The following is a 20,496-nucleotide window of genomic DNA, read 5'->3' as shown; positions in this document are numbered from 1 at the left end:
TTTTACTTAAGTAAAGGATCTGAACACTTGTTCCACCACTGATTGTGAGTATGTTATCATGCTGCTGTTAGCATGGTTGTATGATTACTTAAAATATGCATACCGGCCTTTTCAAATTTAAAATGTTGAATCGTTGCCAAGCTTAAAAAGGGATTTTATCATTCGGCCATATGGCCCAGCCCTAATGAGACACAGTTGCTGTTAAATAATGAAACACAACACTCACGATCCAACACATAAGAAATGTCCTTACAATGAGTTCTATGATAAGGATCCCTTTCAGGGCTTTGAATTAATAAAAGATCTTTGACACTATTTCCCACATTCAATATCGTTATAGAATCATAGCTTGATAATAGATATTAGATCAATATGCTGTCTCCTGATGTTTTCTCTTGATTGTCCTCCACTGTTTTTCCTATTGAGTGCCTCCACCTTGTGGACAGGAACAATGCAACACCCTGTTGACACACACTGCAGCCTGGTTTATACTACGGTACTTTGCCTGTCTACTTCCTACCAACTCTTCTCTTTAAAGAAACAGTTGAAATGTGCAAAACGACCACCCATCGTCTAACCTCCTTCATCCTCAACATGAGTAGGAGGAAAGAATGAAATCCCTCTTTACCTTGAATTCAATTCTACCAAGTCTTCTCCTCCACTCCTCGGCTCCTCCCATCAGCCCAGATTCCCCACACATCTGGTTGCTTTGGTTTTTCTCCAAAACTGAATACTGCAAATGCCTGAGGAGGAAAGTGAGGAGGGGGGGAAATGGGTAGGAGGTGGGGGGGACGAGAAAAAAGATATGTGAAGAGAAGGGAGTGGAAAGTATTATAAAAGCAAGGACAAGAGAGTGAAAGAGGAAGCAAGGAAAGAAAATAATCATTGGTGGAACAAAGTGAGTTAAACAGCACATTTCCAGGAGGAGACAAAGTGGGCAGAGGAGAACCAGAGAGGGAGCGAAAAGCGAAAAAGAGTTATTTTGGGCAAAAATAGTGGCCTCAGACAAAGGTTTGTGTGTTTATCCACCAGCAGGTCAAAATATGGCGCTTTTCCCATTCTGCAAGACGCCCGCAGGTCAGTAAAAACCTCAGCCACTGCTCCACCTCTTCTGCTCGTGTCACATCTGGTTGTTTTTCCCCCTCACCTGTCATTGATCTGTGACTGCTGTACGTGTACATGCTCAGTTAAAACGCCAAAGCTTTTTAAAGCTTTTCTCGGATGATGTCAAGGATGTGTAATCTGATCCGGAAAATGTGTCCAGGACGGCAAAATAAGTCCTTGAATGATTCAAGACTTTAAGTACATTTGTCCCAAATCTCTTGGCTGGTGAAAGAGCATTCAGGAATGTATGTGGTGAACACGAAGATAACATCTACATGGACTCGCATGTGCTTCTACTGAAGTTCTATCTCATGCAACGTGTAACTTGTGATTCAGTACCGATCTCTTCTCAGCCCAGTCTGGTATATGGTCTTTGCTAAGCCTCACATGCACAGATGACATCGTCTTACTGTGTATCCCACTTGTCACTGCTAGTTCATTTGCATATACATATCGCATCTGCTTTAAAGATTAAATTATTTGGGCAATCACGGGTTGCTACACTTCCAAAAGGGGGATATTTCGGTATCAGCGCATTCTTTTCACTCCATGAGCTTTGGTCTTTTCTACCTGTCAGACTTAAAGGAACATTTGTCAGAAAATGCACTTACAGGAAAAGCATGTATCAACTTGTACTGCTTTGATTTTAATTGCATGTACATGTGTATGTTTGTCCTTCAAACAGGACCAGTCAGAGTGAGGAGAATACAACTGGTTCTGTACTGTCTTCTCCTGTCTCTTATCATATGTAAGTGTACAGAAGAATTTATTCCACTCTAACACTGTGTCGGGACAGTAAATGCACATCTTGAAAAATGTGCTCGTGGCAAAGTGAATGTAAACTACAACTTTGTTGTTGCATGCTAAGTAGATCCTGTCTCATCCTGTTGTCTTGATTGTAATAGATTATTAAAAATACGCTCATATAATAAGTATATATATCGTCAAAATATTCCAAACACAGACATATGGTGAAAGTTAAAAAGTGCTTTAAATAAGGTCAGTTGTGATCATTTGCATTGAACTGGCTGACTTTTCTCCAGCTTAACAAACATGTACATATGTACTTCACAAAAGGATCACTGTTTGGAGTTGTAATAAAAAGTAAAACCATGTTTTGCCCCATCAGACTTCCTCAACCGACATAAAGCAGCTGTCAGTGTGGAGTCCCCTCATCCTATCTTTCATGCCTTGGGCATGGACCGGACCGACATGCCGGTCATCAAGGCAACGGCGCCACAAACTCCTCTGCAGACACCTTGGGGTGCTCCTTTAGTGTGGGGCGACACCCAGAAGTCAGCTTGGCGCAGGGCTAAATTCGCACAACAGGGAATCCGAATAGGTCTGCTGGCCATCGTTGTGGGAACGTATGCCCAGTACGTGCAACGTTTCCTCATCTCGGCTGAAATCCACTTTCTACCCGGTCAGATGGTCACCTACTACATTCTCACAGACAACCCCCGCACCCTGGATCCCCCCATCGAGCTGGGCCCTGAACGAGAGCTGAAGGTAGTTCCTGTAGCAGAGCTGCCCGGGTGGGAGAGGTTGGCTCGTCGCCGGATGGTCCTGCTTGCTGATGCCATCAAACACCCGATCAGTAGCGAGGTTGAGTACATCTTCTGCGCTGACATCGATCAGGAGTTCGTGGCCCCTGTGGGAGAGGAAATCCTGGGAGACCTGGTGGCCACGTTGCACCCAGAGCTCTACAGGATGCCAAGAAATGCATTTCCTTACGAAGTCGAAGAGGTCTCATCAGCTTGCGTGGAGGAGGATGAGGGAGACTACTACTACACCTCTGAGTTGTACGGAGGTTTGGTTTCTGAGATGTACAGTCTGGCTCGAGCCTGTTCTTTGCTCATTCTGCAGGACCAGGCTAACGGGGTAATGGCCAGGGGCCTTGAGGAGAGCTACTTGAACCGCTATTTGATCGATAACAGGCCCACCTGCGTGCTTTCCCCAGAGTACAGCTGGTGGAACTCAGCCCTGGCTCCTGATGTGCGTGTACAGAGGCTGGTATCCTTGGGGAGGAAATGCGAGGCTTACGATAAGCAGAAAGATAATCAATGTAAAATGTAGGGTTCTGCTGGCCAAGCCCACTGAAGTATGAATGTAGATCTCACTCCAACATGAAGAACTATTGTTTTCAGTGTTAAATTTCCTTTTTGGGGAAACAGTGTTATGACAGGACAGTGGATGACGGGAGAAGATAAAGAGAGGGCACATATTCCAATCATTTTTATTCAATTAATACTTCATAATTTCCACTTTGTTTTCTGTGCTATTAGCCAATAACTGTAGCCCGCAATCACACACAAGCAAACTGCACAATCTGCTCTCAATTAAAGACCCATTTGTGTGAACAGTTTGTCTGCGTGCTATCTCTTCCACAGCAGACAAAAAAAAAGAAAGTGACCTGTCTCTTTAAACGGAGCACTGTGCTCTCCATTAATGTCAGCCTCGGAGATACTGCTCCAGTGGCTTTGTGGTCAACAGCGATAAGAGTCAACAGTGTAAGTGCACACTTTCCCCGCAGTGGCCAATCATTAACTGGAAGAGCTGCTGTTTCAAGGTCCTTAAATACCAGGTGGGGGGGAAGATGGATATAACGGGGTGTTGTTTCTCCAGGTTACAGGAGCTACCAGGTTTACGCTTCAGCCAACAGTAAAATAGGTTTGAAATGTGGTGGAACTGGTTCAGGAAGTAATAAAGTCATTTTCATTAAAAAAAATGTATATTTTCCCCATTATGTGTTGGAATAAAAGGTAAACTCAAATGACCTGAAGTTGGTGGTTGTCTGCTTATCTCTTTCTCCCTCCCTCCCACACACAAACACACAAACGCATGCTCCCACGTTCACACTCTGCTTCTCCTTCTTTTAATGGGAAGGTTAAACAGCAGCAGATGGCTTTTCTCACTGCCAACAGAATCTGTCCTCAGGGACAGATTGCCACGTGGAATTGAAGCTGGAGGTAAACTTCAAATAATCCGTAAAAAAAACTCATTTTTAGTTATGTTTTGCTCAAATCTAAATTTCCGCTGCTTGCCGCACGGGTGTATTTATGTTGACTCACTATCAGTCAACATAGTAACTTAGTGCTGTTTGAGTGTTATCTACAGAAATAATAATGGTCAAACATGAAGAAAAAAAACTTGGGAGGACACCCAAACCCAGTAACTCCTAGCTTTTGTTCACTGTTGACATTCAGAATGTGTCCCTTTATCTTGCTGCAGAGTATGTTCAAGCATCTTAACTGGGACACGGCTTGTAAAACCTGAATGAATGGCTAGCTAACACACCTCAGCTCTGCATGCATACCTGCCTGTCTGACTGGCAGGAGTTGATTCAAGGCTGTAGGCATCCTACAATATATTATGGACAACACAGGAAATCACTTTAAGCTTTAACTTCAAGTATTAACACGATGGGTACATTTCAGATGGAATATTAATGGAGTAGAAGATGCATAGCCCAAATCACAATTATGACTGACACAGTATAACGTGCTTAAATAAACAATAAATAAATAGGAATAAGTAGCAAGAGATCGCTGGTACCGACCGACATGGGAATAAGTACTGGCACCTATTTTTTTCCACTTCAAGCACGGCTCATTATCAGTATTCACATGTCAATTCAGATTATAAATTATATCCAAATTCAAACTAAAGTGCCTGATATACAGTAGTGTAGCTTTCTGTCTCATAACACCCTAATTCCACTTAACAACATGTAGCACAATATGATCTGTAGATGGCCATCATTTATTTTACACAGGCTACCTGATCCATGCTGACTACCCCTTTTCATGCCATAATGCAGAGCAGTTTAAATCATTTTCAGTGTATTCCCTGTCATGTGATTTACTGGTGGTCAAGGAGCCTGTTGGCAGCAGTAGTATTACCTAAAGCAGGGGAATTAATATTTATTAGATGATTAGTTCTTAGTGTGTTGGCAGAAACTATAAATGAATCTCTCTTGTGCAGACGAAGAGGACAAATAGGCCCGTATGTCGGGATGATGAAGAGTTGGGGTCGATCGTCTTATCTTTCTTGGGGAGCCGATGTTTTTACTGTGTATTTAAACACACTACTTCACACTGCTAAAACAGGCTGTCTGAGGCCTGTTGTATTTCCTTTGCTGGACCCCGTCTCTCTTCAATGACAGTAGTGTGTACACTAACCTTCATGTAGGCATATTAGTCTTTATCTTTACTTTGCTATTGGTCAGCAGCACCCTTTATGTCAATGTGTTTGTTTGTTTAGTATAATTGGGACCTGCTCAAATAAAACTCCCAAAGATGGGGACACTAAAATGAACTCTTCCTTTGTCCTCTAATCTTTTTTTTCGTTGTTGTGTTTCATGTGATTGTGTCCGGTATTTGGTGATAATTGAGTGTGTTTTTTCTAATAGAATTATTGACAGCCATGGTCATTAGCTCCTATGCTGACACTGTGACGTGTGCTTAACTGCAGTAATGTTAGCTAATCTACAAAACAATCAGGTGTTAAATATATACATTAGCAAAGTTGTTTTAACAGATTCAGTATGTGAGAGCAGCTGTGGACAGACACATAGATGCACACACATCTCATTGTCTCCTGGCTAACAATCTCTAATCCAAGGTAAGTCATATTTAAATGAACTGCTGAGAGGTACACAGCAGAGTGTGTAGTGGTTCTGAATGTCAACAGTTCAATTAGCTGTTAGCCAAACAAACAGTACAGTCCATAAGCTGTTAGCCAAACACACCGCAGTCAATAGCAGTATAAGACACAGAAAGATGATTTGAGAAGGTGTGAGTCACCGCAACCAGGAGAGGTACGGCCATGAATGGGAACACACAATATTGCATAATTGCTGCAGCAGAATGCAAATTAAGCCGTAGACAGAAACTCACTCACTCACGGACGCACATACGCCACTCAACGCATCATTCGACAGGCGGAGTCCATAATAAATGTTTCCACATTTGAAAGCGATTTGTCAGAGGTCAATCCTCATAGCAAACTGGTTACAATTAAGGACTTCCCAGTTCAGTAATCCCTGTGTTTAACGTTTAGCCTCTCACAAAGCGTGAGTAATTTTGAAGGATTCTTTACACTGCACTCTTGGGTTTCCATCAGGTGACACCTTCAGGGCCTCTACAAACACAAAAGCTCTAAAAACCAATGAGTCCTACCACCCCAAAGGCGTTATTTACACAGCAGGCATTCTGTCAGACAAACCAGAGCACCTCTGGAATTAACCCAGGTTAGTATTTAAAATGTATGTATTCAAACCAAGAAGAAGAAGGTTGGCAAAGTTTTCCACCCAGTCAGGGTTGTTTCTAACTCGTGTTGATAAAGGGTACTATCAATGACATTAATGATCATGGCATTGAATTTTGCTTCAACTGTTACATTCCACACATGTATACATATGTCAATGGGCTGCTTATCTTTGTCGGGCAGTTTAGTTTGAGAAATTCTAAGAACTAATTTGTTGATGAGCTAATGTGCAAGAAGTCTGAAATGTGTGTGTGTGTGTGTGTTTATATGTGACTCGCCAGGGGGATGGGTGGGGTGTAGAGCTATGGTAATCTGCTGGATTCACACAGGCCTTACCCCACCCTGCCCGAGGCTACTCCACACCAAAACATGCTGCCCTAATCACCGGGTCAAGGGGACTGACACTAGAGAGATAGTGGAGGTGCAGCTCACAGGGGGACACACTTGTGCCCATTGTGCTGATGTCACATTACATCCCATATCATTAAAGGGAACCACATGAAAGATGATTATAGGGCGACATATAGGCAAAGTACCGTATTTGATTAAAGTTTTGTTCCCACTGAAGTATAGTGTATCTACCGTTGACAGATTCAGTAGGCTAGAATTAGTTATGACATGTCAGCAAAAACACAGCAGGCAGAGGCAGTTTCACCAAGAGGTAACTACAGAGAAAGGCTTCAGGCTTACAGAAAGAAGGGAAACTAGATACTGGAATGTTTCTGTTAGTAAGGCTTTAAAAGATCAAATAGGACTACAGGCTGTCTTGGTTTTGAAAATGGATAGAAAATAACATTTGTAGGCCTACAAATAAATCCTGGTACACTTCTTATGCACAATAACTTCTAAAGCAAGCGGTGAAATAAGTACCAACAACTTTTACTTTAACAAAAAAGTAAAAGTAGCAATAATGCAGAGTAGAAATTCTCTTGCACATGTAAAAGTATAAAGTAACCTACACTAGAAACACTAAAGTAAAGCACAAGTAATGTTGCCCTTTAAATTGTAGTCTACGCAAGTGCAGTAGGATACTTGAATACATGTTATTAATAACTTTCCACCACAGTGTAAAGCACAAGTATACATGCCACGAGCTCACTGTAAGTTCACTGTGGTTGGAAAGTGAAAAACTAACAAGCTAGCAGCAAGTCACGACTAATCCAACACTGTCAGCCCTGTAGGCTGTAGTCCCTCCCCGGGCCAGAGTGGTGAGCACAGGGAGCCTGGGCCGCTAAATGCTCCAGCCTCAAAGGGACGATGGTGGAGGGCTGGTAAAGATGGCGGCGCTCTCCGAGGATGGGAGCTATGGATTGAATTGTGGCCAACAGAGCACAGATAGAGTCACCGTATTACACGTCAAATTGACCGAGACGGCGCTGAGAGCCATAGAGAGCCACCAAAATTGTATGGTGAGTGAAACAGCCGTTTATTTCAGTTAAATTAGCTAGGACTCTCGGGCTGACACAGCTCGTCTCAGCTGGGAAGCCCAACTGCCACGCACAGCTAAAGCTACAAAGTTAGCTAAGCTGTTGACAGGGCGACTTTTTGCTTGTTTTTTTGACTGTATTAGTCTTGTGTCGTTATATTGACCAACTGAATAAAGCACACGAGACCTTGGCCGTGTGCACTGGCCACATTGTACGAATTGACAATTGTTATTTAATTTAGAAAACCTGTTGGTAAAGTTACACTCTTAAGTAGCCAGCGTTAGCTCGAGCTACTTTAGTATGAATCCCCTATCCTGAGCTGTGCTGTGCTGGCCAGCAAAGTCCATATTTTTCTTTACAAACTAACGTTACTTTCACCTAATTAGGAATGTGGTAATGGTAATGTCATTACGACGAATGCACTCGTCACCAGACAAGTTTAATTAAACAGAGTTAAACGTGAAAGCTTAGATAACTAACATGGGACTTTTATTCGACGAGGTTGAAGCGTTATATGGCAGAGGGTGGTGGACAACTACGAATAAGTTTAGGCTAATTTAACTTTGACTTGATAACTAGCTAGTTAGTGGCGCACGCACGTCGATGACTGGTCAGCTCACCATATGGCTAGAAGTTTTAGCTAGTTGCAAAACGTCACATCACATCCTGGCAATGGTATGAAGCCATCCTTTTAACAGCAAATTAACTTCAGTGTAAAACGAGCTACCACACTGTAGCTACAGGATGTGTACGTTTTGAGTACGTGCCTCAAAGGTTTACACAGTACAAATATTTAATTTGAGCTCATTTGTCAGGTTGTTTTTAAATCGTTTTTGCATACCCTCAGATACTTCAAGCTGCATGAGAGGAGTTGACCAGCATTTACAAACGTTATATGGTACCTTTGTCATGTAATTTTGTTAAAAATACAATGTATTCATGTACTTTCTAGGTCTCAACATACTGCCTCATCAAGTGTACTGCATTTCCCCACTGAGCTTGACACCACCAGTGATTATGAGGCTTTTGGAAACTGTGTGCGCTAATAGCTCACTGCATACCTGTGTAGATTAAATATGATTTGTTAATCTTGAACTGTGCAAATGGCATAATCTTGTTGAGGTGCTACAAAGGTAAACTAATTTGGACCTCTGCAGTCTTGGGTTGCAGAGGCCTGAAGCAAAGTTACCTGACCTCAAGTCTGCCAACAACAACGGCATTGCATAACGTACGGACTGGGCCTAGGTCTCTGCTCGGGGCTGATGCACTGTATGGGGCTGTACTGTTCAGAGGTCTCTGTGACGGCTTTTTATGGCACATGGTGTGTGTCTGTATGTATGCCGCACACTACACGCACTCCAGTATATGAAACCTTTGCTCACTGTGAGCCCCATATAACGAATTGACGTATGGATCACAATTTTAAATGATTAAGTTAGTTTGTGACAAACTGGGAAAACGAATCATTGGTAAGTCGAAGGAATTCTTTTGTGACGGTCCATGCTACAACCTTATTGGATGTGGTAATGTTGGTCTGTGCGCTGCATTGAACGGCAGCCTGCCATCTCTTGCTGACTGAGCAGCCAAAAACTGCCTGCTTTTTGTTTCTCTCTCTCTCTCTCCCTCTCAGTAATGTGTGTTGTAGCTCAACCAGTCATCGAACTATGGAAGCTGGCTATCTTTGTCTTTCTGTGGTGATGTGAAATGTGATCAGAACTGTGCGTGTGAGGACTGGTTGGTGTTGGTGTGTGTGAGTGTGTATGGACAGTGGGGGGAGGGAGTCAGTCAGTGGCTTGGAGTACCGTAGCTTTAACCATGACATGGTTCTTTCAGTCTGAAAAAAACCCACATTAAATCCGAGATTATCTGCTTCTCGTGTCTAGTATGAGTTGGCGAGTATAATTCTACTTTCCAAGAATGCAGAGAAGCTGTTAATAATAATAAAAGGCAAATTCCTCTGACATAAATTGATGCAACTTTTTTGGAAGTCTATGATCTCAGCTTCGTGAAGAACACATCCTGTGCTTTTCCATCCTGACCTACACAGCATCAGAGCAGCCACGACATATTTGTGGCCATCAACTCCATTTCAAGCAGCCCCCGACGCAAACCTGCAAACCTCCACAAAGCAAAGACATTTCAAAAATATCTTCTTCAAAAATATTTGCTGTATTTGAGTGTTGTCTGAGTTCCACTGCTTGTGTTCAGATAAAACGTGACATTTTTTACTTACCACCTACCTCTTAACCACTTAAAAAGAAGAATGGAGGTAAAGTTGACTTGCATGGTTTCTCTGTAGAGACCGAGCCCTAATGTTGGCTGACAGTTACCCATTGTTTCTGCTGCCAGGCCACTAGTGCCAGCAATTATTGTTGCTAATTGAATTGTAATCATTTCATTTGTCTTTTTTTTTTTTTTACGCAAACACATCTAACATTTCCTAACTTATGCCTCTCAATGTGAGGATTTGTTGTTTTGGTTTTTCATGTGATTGTAAACTGAAATATTTAGGTTTAAGACAAAACAAGCAACTGATGTCACCTGGGTTTGGAGAATTGTGATTTGTTTTTATAATTTTTTTTTTTTTTACTATTTTCTGACAATTTACTGACCCAAAATAATCCATCACTTGATAAAATGGTCTGAAGTGTTAATATCAGTGATACAAATAACCGTTTGCAGCCCTGCATCAAACATACCATCAATTCTTCTTATTGCCATAGCACCATACTGCTCACGGATTCAGTCGCACGTCAGTTATTTGCTGTCGGCTGTAGTCTTAACGCTATGTTTAAGTGCAACTTCTAATAGAAGATATATCGTCAGTGGTTTAAAGTATGCTTGGCGTGACAGCACCCCCAGGCTCTCCTGTTTTTGGAGTATCAGTCGAATGGTGGGGCATGCTCTGCAGGTTCTAGACTCTGAAGACTCTATTTGTTGTTTCCCAATAATCCTTTATATTTCCAAAGTGTTCATGGGGCTTAAACTGTTGTTTCTCTTCACTTTCAGAATGTACCTTCTTTGCAGCCAACAATACAATTCAAGGGACTCCAAGGGGTAAGTACCCCCCCCCTCCCCCTTAAGACAAGGGTCACATGAGTGATCGTATTGTGAATACCCGATGTGCAATAAATAGAACCGTACATCTGTTTCAGGTTGTAAGAGGGAAGTTTAATTTGGCATCCATAATATAAGTTATTTATACAGTAATGAATCAATTCCTTTATTTACCGTTTTCGCTTTCATGAGTTGTATTCGTTGAGACGGCCACACGCAAGTGTCTTTCTGACTCATCTACTCAACTACCACTCAGTTGACACTTATCTATGTCACCAGTATTGCACATTATTAGTATTATTATTAGTAGGAGTACTAGCAGTAGCAGTACTGTACACAGTATTTCATTCGGGTTTCAGGCCCTTCTGAATGACCTACTGGTACACTGTTTTGCGTTGCTTGTTAGTCCACGATGCACATGACCTCCCCTTAGCTGCTGAGACCTCAAGAGACCTTTCATGCTAGCTCCCTTGTTCAAACATACAACCCCACAGCTCAGATGTAGACCCTGCCGCTGTACAAAATGTGATGGTGGTTTGGCATATGGCAGTTTCATAGTGATAAATTAACGTGTATTTGTTTTTCCATCTCACCTCAATTAATGATCTCAGATGTGAATAGATACTATAACTTGTTCTTCTCCCCTTTTTTTTTTTGTGTGTGAATTCTTACAGCGCATTAAATTTCCCAGGACAGATTCCTCCTCAGACACCTTCCACAATTTTGATTTTTACCTGTCTAACGTGGGCAAGGACAACCCTCAGGGAAGCTTTGACTGCATCCAGCAGTATGTGTCGAGGTAATGGTGATCACTGACCAGCTGAATCAACGGTTACTGTCTTACTACACATTGCTAGAAGGTAATCCCTTTCTGCCTCGCACACATCCTCTCATACTGTCCCTCTTTGTCTCCAGCTCAGGGGCCTCACACCTGGCATTGTTGGGCACGGTACAGGACAAGGTCACGGTGTGTGCCACCAATGACTCCTACCAGGTGACCCGGGAGCGCATGACCCAGGCCGCAGAGGACACGCGCGAACGTGGGACTAAAGTCATAAAGCCTGGGGGCCGGTACAGAGGTAAGGCCCCTCACTACATTCTCACACCAGCGTAGCTTTACGTCCTATTGACACCTTTCCTCTCTTTTCAAACTTGGGCCCTTTTTTGAGGGACTGAAAGCTGATGGCCTGACCCTATTCAAACTCATTACTACAGCTGACTCAGCCATTTTGCCGCCTCAGTCTTCTTCAGATTAGCAGTCTGACCGATAAGGGCCAAAGGTTGCTGTCGAAGCTATTTCTGTTTTATTGACACACGGCCTGCCAAAATTCTACTAAAAGTGTCACAATACAGGTGCTGCTTGTGTTCAGCACCTATCACATGCGACCAAGCAGAACTTTTCATGTTTCCCGTACACTTGATGAGCAGAACTTTCCTGCCCACAGTCCCGGGATTTCAGTCACACAAGCTGAAGAGAAAAAGTAATCTTTTGTAATCTAATTTGGCTCGTCACTCTCTCTCCAGCCTCATCCCTTTGTCTTATCCAACTCTGAGCAGGTAGGGTTAGGGATCTGCAACCAAACAACCTGCTGATGTAATCTCTCGTTTCCTTCCCCGTCTTATTTTCAGCACGATGATAATGTGATGAATAAAAACGGTGCATGTCAGTAATGGAAACCACAAAGGAAGACTAGCCTCCCTCAGCCTCTTATCATGTGATTATGGGCTGTTAATCAAAGGTCTACCAAACCACAGAAGCAACACTGGACGCAAAATATTTCATTTTTATGTCAACCACCACTAGGGATACAATATTATATAACAAGTTAATAGGTTACTAAACAGATTGGAATTATAGAGCACAAATACAAATGGATGCACTGTCAGTACTTATCCAGATCTAAAAAGGTGTTTTTAACCATAATATGTACCACTTTGTTTCACCGATCTGGCTTGTGTGAAAACATCAGCTCCAATGATTTTGCTAAGTTCTTTAATTTGTTTTATCTTTATCCTTTTAAAATGTCTATTAAGCAGTTTAGCACCGTGGAAAAGAGGTTTTTAGGCAAAATGATTATGTGAATGAAAAAAAGAATTTCCTATCCAACAAAAAGTTGCTGCTCCTCAGGTCGTATGTTTCAGTTCTTAAGAAATGTTAAAAAACAAACTTATGAGGGAGAAAATGCAAGTAAAATGTGTAAGAAATGTAAGGTTATTTGGATATGAACTGAAGTAGAAGAAATGCATTACAGATCCTCTACTTTGGATATGGGTGACAGATGTCTCATCTACCCTTCTTTAATAATGACCTAAATATTCTATGTGATATTCTTAACATAATTATTATGATTGGTAAATATGTTGATAAAGCATTCTGTTTAAGTTTTATTTCCCATCTATGAACGGTCCTACTTCTAGATACTCCCATCTAACTGCTCTGTTGCCATTTATATTTATATATTTGCTTGATTGGTGGGATGAACTAATCAAACAAGTGTCTTTAAAAAAAGACATTTTTTTCAGCTTGAATAGTCTAAACTAGTTTGTAGGATTTAAGCCTTTGTCAAAGTCTCGGTCCTCACATTTTGTACATGACATAAAACCTCCTCAGGCCTGTTTTTCTGGGGCCCATGGGAACATTTGCATATAACTGGCCCAGATAGAAACTGGGAAACGAGAGGAGCAGCAGACAAAAGGGGTGGGACAGGAGCTTGTAGCAGCTGGTTTGCAGCGAGCACCCTATTTACTAATGCAAAGGGGGCTTCTTACTTTCACAGGCTGTTAATGTCACGCAACAGTCTGTAACTTGTCTTTTTTTTATCTTATTCTTAACCAGTATCTTGTAATGAGAGCTACACAACCCCTGTCGTCCTGAAATCAGTAGCATTTAATGTTCTATGTGCTACTACTCTTGTTCTGTGTACAGACTGATTATTTCGGAAGGAGGAAACTTTGTTACATAAGCTTTTCACCTGTCATTAGACAACAAGCTTACACCTCCAGCATTGCTCTAAGGCTGCATCCACAATACTACGTTTACATTTTAAAACGCATATGCTGGTTAAGAGTAGTGAGTAAGGTGTCAGCAGGCAATCCATTTCAGTATAAAACCAGCAATAAAAGGTGTTTTGAGAAAGTGTGAGTAACCGCAAACACGAGAGGTCCTTGAGCATGCAGCCATAACAGGCCTCTCCTAATATTTCGTAGTAGATTAGCTGTGAACTTGGGTTTGATTCGGACGTTTTTTTAAAGTCTCAGGCTATCAAATATTCCTGGTGTGTCTCATTCCTTTGCTTTTTGGGGAAACGGTCCTATTTCATTGGCTTCAAGTATGCCGTGTGTGTGTGGCCATCTGGAACTAATGGCAGAATGGCTCTACTTTAAGAGTTGATGAGTGGAATCAAACACCACACACTTCAGCTCCTATCTTTGTTATCATGGATGATGAAGTTCCCTGTGAGGAAAAAGAGGCTTTTAACGTTGTCTCTACTTTCCGTCTCTAGGAAAGCAAGTCCATATCCGCAAGCCGGCGCTATCGGGTCAGGACGTGGTCCCAGAGCGCAAGCGCTCCACACCCATCAATCCAGCCAACACTATTCGCAAGTGCCTTTCCAATAACCCCGTCTCCCAGCGGCCGTTCAGGGACCGCATCATCCACCTGCTGGCGCTCCGGCCCTACAAGAAGCTGGAAGTGCTGGCCCGTTTGCAGCGGGACGGTATCAACCAGAAGGACCGCACCTCATTGGGGACCACCCTGCAACAGGTAAAGTGTTGCATTTTATGCTAAAATATGCCGTGTCAATATTTAGACTGCCACTTAAAATAGAAGTGACCCAGTTATTAGTATTTACACATCCTCCATTAGACAGAAAAATCCAGAAGTGCTAACTTTTGTATTTAGACAGCTGATTTTTAGGTATTCCTCATGTTCTTAAAGTGTCTAGTTTGACCCCAGAGATCTCCCGCCGTAAAAATGAGATCGAGATACACAAATCTGTCTGAGGAAATTCATTCATTCATTCACTTGGAGGATAAAACAAGCCCCTTAATACTTTAACGTTATTTGCATGCACAGATGTTAGGCAGCGCAGGAAATGTGAAGTTTCAGAACATGTATACTTCTCATACCGTCAGTTTAACTTTAACTGTGTGTCTCTGTGTACTAAACAGGTGGCGAACCTTAACCCGAAAGACAACACGTACTCACTGAAGGACTTTGTTTATCGTGACATTCAGCGAGACTGGCCCGGCTACTCTGAAGATGACAAGTCACAGGTCGACCGGATCCTGGCTCGGTACATAAATGGCCCGTTGAGCATTTTATTTTCCTTCTGAGCTTCAATCCATACTCAGTTGAACAAACAAAGCGTTTAGGTTGTATGGAGTTCATAAAGGCTGAAGGTGGCTGTTAATGTGAGGTCAAAATATATAACTAACGTTAGTGAAACAAATCGTAGGATCCACAGTAACGGGCACCTTTCAATCCTTCAGATTATGTTAAAGAAATAGTTCAGCATTTCTAAGTCTAACAATAGAGCATGTGGCACACAAGTAGGTCTTAATAATTTTAAATTGTGTATTGTTTACATCAATACACCGTGCTCCCCTCTGACGACACTATGTCCTTTCTTTAACAGCAAACTAGGTCTTCCTACGGAGACCCTCTCCTCAAGCAGTTCTCCCAAAGACAGCGTCCCCACATCCCCCCAGGTATCTGAGCAAATACACACCATCAACACACACAACCCCACAGTGAAGTATGCAGTTTTTCAGATAAATCCTGTGTGTTCTCTTCCAGAAGCGCCAGGCAGACTTTGACTTTATTGATCCTTTGGCACCCAAGAAAGCCCGCATCTCCCACCTCAGCAACCGTGGGCCAGCCACCTCCACCTCCTCCTCCTCCGACCGCCCCGAGGACGAGGGCAGCCCCAGCTCTAAACGCTCGTCTCTACCCGCCAACGTCAACTCTGGCCCTCCCACCCATCTCCCGGTCCCGTCCCATCCACCAGCACCCTCCCACCAGCAGCCCAGCCCAGCCTCAAACTCCAACTCACCCAGCACCCCGGAGGGCTGCGGCACCCAGGACCTGCCGATCGACCAGAGCTCCTCCTGCAGAGACCCTTCACCCAGCCCGTTCTCCTCCGATAGGACCCTGCAGGACCACTATCGGCACCCTGTCCCCGTCCCCAGATCCATCGCCTCCCTTAGCCCTCCTCCTCCTCCTCCTCCCCCTCGCACCTCCCTCACAGTTACCTCCACTGTCATCACCAGCCCTCCCTTGTCCAGCAGTACCAACAAGAAGTTCAAAAAGAAAACCAAGAAGCACAAAGATAAGGATCGAGAGAGGGACAAAGGGAAACGGACTGAAAAAAGTAGCATAAGTCCGCCCAGTGTAGCAGAGCCGGCCGAAGACACTCGCAGAGCCAAAAAGAAGCGCAGTGCAGAAGAAGAGAACCGAGAAGTTATCAACAAAAACCCTCACAAAGATCAAGGTGTGTTCCTGTCTTCATGAAGTTATTAACTATCCGCATCACTTAAATGACCGTACGTTACAATTACTGTCGAACGTTTTCCAACTTGCACATCACATTTTTAAATATTTAAATGTGTGTATTTGTTTTCCATGCTCTCAGCATTTTGTTCTTTCATTTCACTTATTACAGGGTTTACTTTGTCAATTAGGTAATCGGTGTGTGTTCATTTGGTGTAGGGGACATCTCTTTAAGGTGTAATAATCATAGTTTAATTTGATCTATATTAACACTGAATGACATTGAGTATATGTGATTGAAAAGGGCTTGTCTAGGGGTTTCACTCAGACCACATTCTTTCGGTATAGTCGGTACTGTTTGCTCCGGTGCTCTGCACCAGCAGCATTGCTATGTCTTGTGACGAACATGCCTTCTCTGTCCAAGTTTCCAGCCAAATGATCTTTCAGACTTTGGATTGTCGCTCACCATGTTACAAATGTTTATCTCCGTTTATGTCTGTTCTATCCCAGCCAACCACATAGTTAGATCTTTGATTACACTGGTGCACTGGATGTTGTCTGAACACACTGAGGTGTTGATCTGTGCATTCTATCCTTTACCCTAAATTAATTATAAATAAACATAAAAAGCTGTTTACAATACATATTGTACATATTTAATAATTTTTTACTTAGGCCTAAATGATAACAGACTCAAAGGCGTCCACTACGGAACGAGCGGTAGCGATGGGTTTCAGTTATATTATAAACACAACTATTTATCAGAGAAAACGTATTGAATATGACACTTCTGATATGTTCACCCTTAACAGCCTAAAAAGAATTCATGCACAGGTTTATTTTTGATATCCTTCGACCCATCACACCAGTAAAGAGACGTCTAGGTTAAATAATTGTTAAAATGACATTCTTTATTGCTGAATAGCAGCAAAACAAGTAACCCTTCATTAAGGCCATGAACTCTCACACACGTCCCAGAAATGATGTATTAATAAGCTCTTTGTTTTGCTTATGAAAGTAATTGGTTGTCCGACAAATGACAATTTGGTAGGACGAGAGCATATCGACCGACCAAGCACTCAGCCCTCATTATCAATGCAGTGTTTACATTCTTACACTTTCCTCTTCCTCCTCAGGCCCTTCAGATAAAGAGAAACCAGTCCAATCCACTGAATTCTCCCCCACAACGGAGACGCCCGACTATGTAGTGTGAGTAACCTCGATATGCTGTGAAGTTCCCATTGTCCCACAGCGTGACCCTCTTCACCTTTCAGGTCTCTTTCACAATTTGAAACATTCGACTAAAGAGGACACTGAGAAGTGAAATGCATTTGTGCACTCTGGCATTGTCCATCAGCTGTTTTCTCACTTCCCGTGTAACTGGTAACGACCGCAGAGATCCATTGCACAAATAGAGAAGCTCAAAAGTTGTTAAACAAGATTCTCACCTTTCTTTAAAGATCACAACCTTTAGCAGGGTGTATGTTAAAACAAAGAAAGTTTGCCAAAAAAAATTCTGAACTGATAATTTGTAAGTGTTCCACGACTTTCAAAAGAATCATTCAGTTAAATGTCCTTTCCTGTGTTTACAGGAAGTACATGCCTATGATGTCCATTGACCAGCGGCAAAGTTACAAGGACGACTTTAATGCGGAGTACGATGAGTATCGCCAGCTACACGCCCGCGTGGAGAACATCACCCGCCGCTTCACCGAGCTGGATGCCAAGTGTCGGAAGCTGGCACCCGGCACCAAAGAATACCAGGTCAGCATGAATACGCTGTACTAATGCTGGTGTTGCCATTTTCCACATGCCAGCACGCACTAAAAAATTACGTTATTACAGCCTTATCTACAGTCGATGGGCTTATCTCAGGGTTACACTCGTCGTCTTTTTGATTCTTGACAGTTAATTTTGTTTCTACGCCCTCTGACAATTTGGGGATTAATGCAGCGCATAGAGTATAAACGCCTCCGTACGTACTCGGGATACACTACGCTGCCAACCGCTAGTACAAAGTTTCAACACTTTTTCCTGTTACAAAGATACTGAATGCATTTTCAGATTTCTTTTTTATATTCATTAGTGATGTGGATCTGCATTAAAAGTCATAATTTATATTTTTACAGAAGGTGCAAGAAGAAGTCCTGAAAGAGTACAAAAAGATGAAACAAGTGAGTAGTTCTTCAGACTTCTGTCTCATGATGATGCTTTTTGTTTCTTATTATTAACTACGTTTGTGTTTTTCTGTCAAACACAGCCGGGGTTCTTGTCGGGTCATATTATGTGCGTGTTTATTTTTTTTTTACAGCACAGCCCCAACTACCACGAGGAGAAACAGCGCTGCGAGTACCTGCACAACAAGTTGGCCCACATCAAGCGGCTAATAGCTGATTTTGACCAGCGCAGAGCCCAGGCCTGGTGCTGAGAGCGCAGCACATCTTCACTAATCAGTATTGAGAACGGAGTGTCAAACCAGGAGGGTGTGTCCAACTGGCTGTTATTTATTAACACCCCTTCAGTTACTGCCTCCACAACAGCCCCCACCTCGTTTCCCCTTTTTTTTTTTTTTTTTTTTTCCTCATCATCCTTTTTCATTCCTTGCTCCTCTTCCTCTCTTTTGATTCCACTGGCTTCATTGTTGCCTGCAATCTTTAAAAAAATCTCACTTTGACTTTTACCCCCCATCTTTTGCTTTCTTTAAGTTTCTTCTAAATGAGCTCCTTTGGAACACCACTGGACCGGTGGAAGATGCAGCCTGCATGTGTGAAGGGGTTTGTGGGAAAAACGTCAACTCTTCTAATCTTTGAAGGACTTTATCTTCAGGCTAAAAAAAAAAAGAACAAAAAAAGTATTTTTGAGCATCAGAGAAAATATTAACTTGTATTTAAGTAAAAAAAAGAAAGAGGGAGATCTATTTATTTTGGGACTCGTAGTGCAAAGAAGAGTCCGCAGATGATATATTGTTTAACTTTTGTTGAAAACAATGCAAAAAAAATTACCGCGGGCCTTATGTGTTTTGACTTTGTGAAGCCATTTTGCACGCAAGATCCATTATGTCATCTCATTTGGCAAAGGTGTCTCGCCTGCCTCATTTCCTCTCTTTTCCTAAAAAACTGTACTGGATTACCTTGCTTCAACACAGTACTGTCGTTGAGTTTAAGGCTGAAGGGGAAGGAAATGAGACGGGCAGGAGAAATCAATTGAGCCGATTTTGAGAAGCAACAGTATGTGTGCATGAATTGTAAATTTAGTTGTATTGGCCACATGGGTTGGTGAGGGTGGGGTAACTCAAAGGAGTATGAGACCCCCCGTCAGTAGGGGGCAGGATTCCTGGCACCACCAGTGTTTAGTTTTCATGGTGCATTATGGGTGCCTTAAGGTGTTTACACCCAGAAACGTCAAGTTGGGCCGACCCTTAGGGTCCACAGGCTACACAAAGGAACTATAACTGCCTGGAAACAGGATGTGTGTGTGTGTGTGTGTGTGTGTGTTTGTGTTTGTGTGTGCGCATGTCGGAGAGCTGAATGAAGGAAGGGATGTAAAGTCTGAAAGGAGTGTTACAAATAGTTTGTGTGTGTGTGTATTTGTACGGTTGTGCATTATGTGGAGTGACAGGTGTACGAAAAAGAAAAACAGAAATGTGGAGAAAAAGTGAGAAACATGGAAAAACAACAAAAAAACAGCTGCTATAGTGTTTGACCAGCCAGAGCACTCAGGATCAACCTGGCTGGAGTAACAGTACCTGATCTTAATTGAAGAGGTACAAAAGATCTTCATCTTTCAGAATGGTTCATCTCTAAACCTCCTGATGAAGGACTGCGCCCTCCTCTTCAGCTTTATCCAGCGGCAAACAGTTTCTGTTAGAAAGAAGCAAACGTGTCATCCACCAGAGGACAAATCTGTATCACCATTTAAAATGTATTTGATTCTCAGTTTGAGTTCTGCAGAGCAGTGAAAAGTTTTGTTTTTTTTTCAACATTTGAGATGGATTTAGTTCAATGGATGGATGAATGGCTTCTATGAAAAGTCTTTATTTCAACAAGGGAAAATTGTTTACAAACCTGTGTTAGAATGTTTGCCAAAAATTAAATATTTTTCTGGTACTGCATCCATGGAGTAACATTTCTGATTGGGGCTTAATTTTAG

The 20,496-nt window shown here is 42.4% G+C and overlaps 2 protein-coding genes across 4 annotated transcripts; both read left to right on the top strand.

Moving 5' to 3' along the window:
* The first annotated feature begins 943 nt into the window (after positions 1–943).
* LOC306715582 (globoside alpha-1,3-N-acetylgalactosaminyltransferase 1-like) lies at positions 944–3,840 on the top strand. Its single transcript, XM_079185996.1, has 3 exons — positions 944–1,077; positions 1,790–1,852; positions 2,234–3,840. Exons 1-3 carry the CDS (start codon positions 1,044–1,046, stop codon positions 3,178–3,180), a joined length of 1,044 nt encoding a protein of 347 aa, XP_079042122.1. The 5' UTR covers positions 944–1,043; the 3' UTR covers positions 3,181–3,840.
* A 3,767-nt stretch (positions 3,841–7,607) lies between these two features.
* ell2 (elongation factor for RNA polymerase II 2) lies at positions 7,608–20,458 on the top strand (the record flags this gene model as incomplete). 3 transcript variants are annotated; one of them, XM_079157125.1, is made up of 12 exons in its annotated part: positions 7,608–7,781; positions 10,809–10,856; positions 11,531–11,655; positions 11,772–11,935; positions 14,360–14,619; positions 15,027–15,151; positions 15,494–15,566; positions 15,658–16,348; positions 17,484–17,556; positions 17,940–18,111; positions 18,477–18,521; positions 18,659–20,458. In XM_079157125.1, 12 exons carry the CDS (start codon positions 7,608–7,610, stop codon positions 18,773–18,775), a joined length of 2,067 nt encoding a protein of 688 aa, XP_079013251.1. In that variant the 3' UTR covers positions 18,776–20,458. The 3 variants fall into 3 exon arrangements, with proteins under 3 accessions (XP_079013251.1, XP_079013250.1, XP_079013252.1); XM_079157124.1 differs by having other exon boundaries at positions 15,655–16,348; XM_079157126.1 differs by having other exon boundaries at positions 7,637–7,781; positions 10,827–10,856; positions 15,655–16,348.
* Positions 20,459–20,496: the final 38 nt, after the last annotated feature.

This window comes from Pholis gunnellus (assembly GCF_910591455.1).
Source record: "Pholis gunnellus genome assembly, chromosome: 3".
Taxonomy (NCBI): domain Eukaryota; kingdom Metazoa; phylum Chordata; class Actinopteri; order Perciformes; family Pholidae; genus Pholis; species Pholis gunnellus.
This window is presented reverse-complemented; position numbering and strand designations above follow the sequence as displayed.

What these genes read in the sequence shown, in the direction of transcription:
- LOC306715582 (XM_079185996.1), top strand. Translation starts at nt 1,044, where the DNA reads ATGGCGCTTTTCCCATTCTGCAAGACGCCCGCAG. An exon ending in ATTCTGCAAGACGCCCGCAG is followed by an intron (nt 1,078 to 1,789) that starts GTCAGTAAAAAC and finishes TCCTTCAAACAG; the next exon opens with GACCAGTCAGAGTGAGGAGA. An exon ending in TCTCCTGTCTCTTATCATAT is followed by an intron (nt 1,853 to 2,233) that starts GTAAGTGTACAG and finishes TTGCCCCATCAG; the next exon opens with ACTTCCTCAACCGACATAAA.